General features: G+C 36.1%; 1 protein-coding gene across 7 annotated transcripts in view; it reads right to left on the bottom strand.

Moving 5' to 3' along the window:
- Positions 1-7,500, bottom strand: part of MEIS1 (Meis homeobox 1) — a 140,503-nt gene that overhangs the window by 5,922 nt on the left and 127,081 nt on the right. For 4 of the 7 annotated variants that reach the window (XM_023224054.2, XM_023224051.2, XM_023224055.2 and 1 more), the window contains one exon: positions 371-510. In XM_023224054.2, coding sequence (XP_023079822.1) covers positions 371-510 — 140 coding nt within the window. The remainder of the gene's footprint in view (positions 1-370; positions 511-7,500) is intronic. The other 3 variants (XM_023224056.2, XM_023224052.2, XM_023224057.3) reach the window with 1 other exon arrangement.

The raw sequence follows: 7,500 nt of genomic DNA, 5'->3' as shown, positions 1-7,500 counted from the left end.
AAAGCTCTACCTCATTGAATGTCTTTGAACTTTACTGAGTCCCACAAGCGATCCTGACCCCTTTGCCCTTTTGACAGGTAATAAAGTTTACAGCAATTCCACACCAAGCCATGCACCAGGGAGTGGTCATAGTAGCAGAAAGAGCTGGGAAGGCAAACTCAGAAAAAAAAATAACATTAATATATTGAATGTATACAAAGAATATTGTAACTGAGCATATGATTTAAGAATTACTTTTCTCTGTTGGCTTTCTTTTCCACCTTCTCCAAATGTTTTATAACAATGTTAAATTGATTAGTGTTGTTATGAAACGAAACTGGTTTAATTTTAATTGCCAGGCGTTCCTAGTACTCACTCCCAGTTTATTTACCAGGTAGCAGACCTCCCGGTGAATGGCTTGAGGATGGTTTTCGCTTGCGTGACTTGAATACAGTCACTATGGGGGACTTGCCTGCTCGGTTGGACTGGTCTATCATGGGCTGCACTATTCTTCTCCGGGCATTAATAAACCTGTAACCAAGAAAGTGAAACAAATCATTATTCCTTAAAAATAAAACGGGGGGTTGAGGAAGAGGAAAAGATGAATCGCAGTTAGAGTAAAACTAGATCTTGGCAAAATGGGACTCCTTCAGTTCTCTCCACTGCTCTATGTGCAGCCTCACGTGCTGCAAAACCTGTAACCCCCAGTGACCTTTGAGTACACAGGCTTGGGGTTTCTGAGTTGATTTATGTTTGCCTGTTTTACCACAGTTGGACACTTCCATTTCATCTTTTCATGGGGGAATTAGCAGAGTTTTCAGGAAACAATACTAGCCACCACTCCTTTCAATTGCAAGGAGAGAACATTGGTGTAAAGAGTTAGATGCTCATAAGGGCATCTGTTACCTCTCCTAATTAGTGACATTTCAATCTTATGTTCTCGACTTCTTTTTCACAATTTTTATCAAAACTGCCCCTACGTCTTGCAAACCTAATTCTATTTTAATGCCCACTATTAAGATAATGAACTGGGATGGCAGCACACCATCAAATGAGAGAATGTCTGGAGTTTATCACCACTAACTCACACTGCTTGGGACTTCAGAGAAATGCATTCCTTGTAGAGATTTCTTGGGGTGGCTTTTTTTTTTTTTTCTTTTTGCTCTTTATGTAAAGTCTGAGGTCAAGGCAAGGTCACAGATATACAGTAGTAATTGAACTTATAATTTTGCTTTCTCCAGCTAGTACTGAAAATTTATAAACATCTTATTAAGGCACTTAAGTTACTTTAAGTGTCTTAATAAGATATTTTTGTACAATTATTTTCGTAGCCTCTCCAAAAGGGACAAGTCACTGAAATGTAAAAAAGTAGTTAATATAAGCTCTCCAGAGTCATACTCATGAGATTCTAACTCTTAAGATCCGTTTGTACTGCATAATATTAAAAATTACATATCAAATCCAGAAAAGGAAGACGATATATTAGATTATGAAATAGTAAATTCCTTTCAGTTCCCAACTCAGATCAAATCTGAGCAGGACATAAAAAATACAGTGAAAATTTTAATAAGGTTCTATTAATAATTAAAGGATCCATAGTCCAGTATGAATTCTAGTTTGTAAGTCTGCCCACTTTAGAAAGGAAAATAGTTCCTAAAAACCAAACCATTAAACAGACAGGGACAGGTTTTCAGAACAAAAATGCATACTTCATAACATTTTAAGATTCTCAATATCCTGTATCCTTGTGTTCTTTCATTATCTGAGAAGTAATTGAAACAAATAATGAAACTGGAATCTAACTAAAAGGTATACTGTTCGTGCTAATTCTTGTTGGCAACACATATTATATCAGTTCTTATATATGAAGTTCCTGAACTGCTAATAAAAATATTTAAAACCCAGGTCTACAACAAATTGTGTTGCAAATCAGGTTATCATTATCTTGTATAAACCATGAAATTGGAATCATGTGAGCAGAAGGTTAGATTAATTCTCCCTTCTCATTATAAGCACAGGTGTAGCACAAACACCATGTGAAATAACCAATTAAAATGAAAAAAAATCTGCTTTTTCATTAGCTGCCTTCACTGCATGACCAATTAGAAAATTATTTAATATTAATATTCTGCATATACCAAAAGTAATTTTCATAGTAACTAATGTAGGTAAGAGAGCAAAAACATCTCTTTATCTATGGTACTGTTCATAATCTGCAGACTCTTAGAGGGAAGGAATTCTGTCTATTAACTATCTTTTTCCAGACTTTTTAAAAACATAATCTTTTATGGATATGACTTATATTACTTACCTAAAAATAGGAAGAGACATTTTTAACAGATGAGAAGACTGAGCTCAGAGAAATTAGATGACTTCTTTGAGGTCGCATGTTACCAGAGATGTTAATAATTTGCTAAATGACACACAGCTGTCAGTGGTAGCAAGCACCCTTCTCTCTGGTGCTCTGGCGCGGTGACCAGAGCACTGCAACTACTGTGCCACTCATCTAGAATATCCAGACTAAATAGATATATAAAAATTAGCTGGTTTTGAGCCAATTACCACTGGCAGCAACCCCAGTGTTTAGTCAAGTAACAAGCATGACTGTGAACATTTTGTAAATTGAAAATTTTGATGGCTGCACTGTTTGCGTGTATAGGCAAAGATAAGGCTATTCAAAAAGAGAGAGAGAGAGAGAATACAGTGACTTGACTTATCTATATTCCAAAGCTTGTCTCCATCATACTCACATGTTTAGACTCCCATAAACTAATTCATAATAATTAACTCAGGTTCTATGACTATTAAAGTCATGAGTTTGTTTTTAAAAATTACACTTCAGGTTTGGAAAGGGCTGTAACAGTCACTTCCTTTGGTCACTGACATGAATCTCCTGTATGATATCTGTCCCCCAAAAGGACATAGGTAACCCCTGCTGAACTAATACAGCACTCATCACCTTACTTGAGAGGCCACCCCATCTATAAACAAGGCTGTTAGAAGGTTCTGTCTTACTTGATCAAAAATATTTATGTTGGTGCAAAAGTAATTGCAGTCTTGCTATTACTTTCAATGGCAAAAACAACAATTACTTTTGCATCAACCTAATAGTTTCATCAGTACAACTCCTTGGGGTACTGCAAGCAATTCTAATTTTACTTCCATAGGATAGCCCTTCAAATAGTTAAACATAGCCATTATGCTTTATAGGCTTCTCCCCTCTAATCCTTAGGTTAAACATCAGTGATTCTTAAAAAGTGCCTTCTATGGCCGAACGCGGTGGCTCAGGCCTGTAATCTCAGCACTTTGGGAGGCCGAGGCGGGCGGATCACGAGGTCAGGAGATCGCGATCATCACGGCTAACACGGTGAAACCCCGTCTCTACTAAAAATACAAAAAATTAGCCGGGCGTAGTGGCGGGCGCCTGTTGTCCCAGCTACTCGGGAGGCTGAGGCAGGAGAATGGCGTGAACCCGGGAGGCGGAGCTTGCAGTGAGCCGAGAACGAGCCACTGCACTCCAGCCTGGGCGACAGAGTGAGACTCCGTCTGGGGCGGGGGGGGGCGGGGGGAAGTGCCTTCTAGAATGTGAGTCCTACTAGGATCTTGAGTCCATTCAATACCTGGGTCACTCTCTGCTCTCTGCTCTCTGCTTTGTAGGCTGATCTTTGTCTATGTCCTCCTGAAGCCTTGCAGTGGACAACACCAAGGACATTTATTCCGGCCTGCTCTGATCCCCAGGTAGAAAGCAAATACACACAAAAAATACCACAACCTCTTAGCCAACTGCCCACAGGTACTAGATGTTATTTGCTTCTTTTTTGGTGGCAAGAACTATTTGTTGTTATTAAGAACACAGATGTAAGCTACCCCTAGAATATGTAGATATCAAAGGGGGAAACCTTTAATTAAAAAACAAAACATAAACAAAAACACTGAAAACCTGAGAAAACCTAATCACCTTTTCTGAGCCATTTGACCACATTAGTAGGTCTACCTGCAACTTCTTGTGAAACATTTACTTTAAAAAATTCAATATAATGAAATATCATTAGTACACATAGGATGTAGTAATCTCTCAGAAGGTTACTGAATTACAATTACTACAATTACATGAACAACTTGTTATTTGGGGTCATGATGGACATCTATGTGAAAACAACTAAGTAAATAGCAAAATATTTTATTTTTTAAAACAACATCACCTTTTCAATCTTAAACTGTCTCCACACTTGATTCCCTTTAGTGTATTTTATCATTATCCCAGACTATTTTATACGTCCTCTTTGGAATTATGCTACACACAGCAGAGCCATGTTTAGATGGCTTCAGGGTGAATTCAGATACAAAAACATTTTCCTTCTGGGCAAAGTAATAAAATGACATTCTTGCTCCTCCCACTATAAGTCAAACTGAGGTCAGTTCCCCCATCCCTCTATCTGTTTAAATAAACTGGTCCAGCTGTTTGTTTCTAAAATGCCCTTTGACCTTGTGTCTCATCCTCCCTGCTTTTGTGACAGAATGCTTTACTTTTCATTGTGGAAGAGTCTAAATTATCAAGAATTCTCTAACCACTAAACCAAAAAAAGAACTGTACATATGATGTGAACTGAAATGAACATATTGCCATTTTAAAATCCTGTAATTTTAAGAGGCACAAGTAAAATAGTTATCTTAAGCCTACGTATGTGTGCGTGTGTGTGTGTGTCTGCGTGTTCAAATATATATCTACATTTATGTATGAGCACATAAATATTTATTAGAGATTCAACATAGAAGAAATAGTGTTTTGGAAGAGAAATACAAAAGAGAATGACAAAATTCTGGTTTGAATATACCATAAAAAATATATTCTCCAATAGCCACAAAATGGTTTGAGATAAAATACAAATACATATCTATGAAATACACACAATCTTAGAATTTTCCATACTGATAAGATCTCCTTTACAAAGTATGTTAGTTTAAAGATGTAAAAGGAAGCTTTTGCAATTTTACAATTGAGGTCCTAATATTATATAGCCCTTAAAACTCAGATGTGGAATGTCAGGAGTATACATGCACATGACAGTTTTGCTCACTCATTACAATAGATAGTTACACACCTTGGTTTAATGAAATAGAATTCAAATTTGCCATACATTGGGATTCTTGAAAAAGTAAACCTTTTAGTATGCTTTAAGGTTAGAAAATGTCTCGTTTGCTTTTTCCTTTACATTCGAACATAAGATTTCTTAAAATCTAATTTGTTTTGAAAACACAGTCTTCTTTTGTGAAGTACTTTTTAAGAACAGGACTCCCTGCAGGTGGTGGAAGACTGAATTAGGAGAAGAATCTTTATATTTCCCTTTTTTTTTTCATAGAATCATGAGTTAGAATTTCTTCTTCTGACCAAACTATTGCCAGTCTCAAAACAGAAAACTTTACAAAGGAAAGGAAGACAATGGGTTTACTCTACAGCTTTATTTCATGTCCATATAGAAATATATTTCTTTTTTACTTAGTTGTTTAAGACTCAAGTCCTAAAAAGCGAAAGAGAAAAGTTGGCAGGGGAGCAAAATCTCTAAAAATCTGAGACCTGGATCATCTAAAAACTGAATTTTATTTTGAATTTTTTATAGGAATCTGACAAGGAGAATGGGAAGTGACTGTGACTCATGTTTAAAAAAGAAATACAGGAAGTTTTGCTTTGTTCTTTCTTTTTGTCCCCAGATGTTTATTTATCATTAAGCTTTTTTTTTTTCCATTGGACTAATTTCATCTATCTCCTTTTATTCTCAGTCTTTGGATACCTGAATAGTTTTCTGAGCAAGATCTGGCAGAACAGCATTTTGAAACTGACCTTTGTCCTTTAGTTTATCCTCCACTCTTTTCCCTGGTCTCTTCCCCCAAAACCGAATTGCTAAGTTTAGTTTCCCTGTGTGAGAACCAGGAGGGGTGAGGAGATCACATTGGGCATCTGTTAGGAGCCAAAACACAAAGTAGTTTCCCAGTTTCACAGGCAACATTTTCCACATACCTTTGCCCTTTTCCTCCCTTGTATGGCTCTCTGTAATACTGATAAAAGTTAAAAAAAAAAAAAAAAAAAATTACTTGCTCACTTTCAGAAATGGCATTTTCACCTTTACTCAAATAGTTCTATTCCTCAGTGTTTACCACTCCACTTACTCCCTGATGATTAAAGGAAGCCCACATTTGGTTACGTTAGCATGCCGCAGCCAACTTAGTAAACCACAGAAAATCACAATGGTGTTGCTTCCAAACAACGACATGCCTCTGCTTCACCCCCGTAGTGTTTCTTGCCAACTAGGCCTAAATGAATTGTCCAGGATAGTGGTGGACATAGAATTACTTCAGAAGGTTCCTAACTAGACACAGAGAAATACCATTTTACAACATCTTCATGTACCTAAGAAGCTAATCAACTCTTAAGAAAAGATTTCATTAATTAGTTAGATCGATTAGTGGCAATGCCTTCTATACCCATACTATCCCTTCAAGGAAATGCTGATTATAATAATCTTTTATTAATATTTAGCTATAGTTAGGAATATCTCTATACAAACTTAGTAATAAAAATTAACACTGGATTCTTAAGTATAAGATTTCTGCATATACTATTCTTTATTCAATAGAAAATAAACATGCACAGATGATAATTGATATATAATTCATTTTTGTGATTTCTATAAATACTTTCAAATTTTAGAATTTAAACCTCATGAAAAATCTTCGAATATAAAATGTATCATTGGAAGGTAGTTGTCAAATCCCGACATTTTGTTATTTTTCTATTCCAGGAATTTCCTCACCATAACATTTCTTTCATCTGTATCACAGTCATTTAAATAAAATCAGATCTACTATTTTTTTTTAAGTCAGTATCCCTTAATAACTTTTAAGGCATGTTTTATAAACAAACCCTCAGGGAAAGAGTTCTAGTTATCTCCCAAAGAACTCTCTGTTCTTTTAAACAACAACAACAAAAAATCACTCAGAAATTTTTTTATTGCGATTCTTTATTTTAGATTTACATTTACTTATTGGATTTAATGATCCATAACTGTTGGTCTTCAGGGTCCAAGCCTTCTACACTCCCTTTTCTTTATGAAATAAAATTTCATGAAACATGATTTTAAGACATTCAAGAAAGTTGACTCATTCTCAAGTCAAACCTTATGAAATCATGTTTTTGGCATCTTTTTCTAGTTTCTTAACCTCCTCCAGGATCTAACAGTTCCAAGAGTACAATACATCATCTGTGTGTCTGGGGGTTGGGGAGGTGGAGAACAGCGGCAGGAGGAGAATAGACAGGAGGAGAAAAGGGAGCACCTCTCCTCCCTACCCACCTGATAAACGTAATATTGAAATTTGCTCAAATCACAAGAAGTCCATCAATCAGCCACATGAAAAGTTTTCCTTCTCTAACAGTGTTGGGAGTATTTGCCAGATTACTCTAGAAATAACTGAAATTGTCTACCCCAGTTGAGGAAGCTAATTACATATACAATTTTCTTTTCTTTT

Source organism: Piliocolobus tephrosceles, chromosome 15 (assembly GCF_002776525.5).
Source record: "Piliocolobus tephrosceles isolate RC106 chromosome 15, ASM277652v3, whole genome shotgun sequence".
Lineage (NCBI taxonomy): Eukaryota > Metazoa > Chordata > Mammalia > Primates > Cercopithecidae > Piliocolobus > Piliocolobus tephrosceles.
This window is presented reverse-complemented; position numbering and strand designations above follow the sequence as displayed.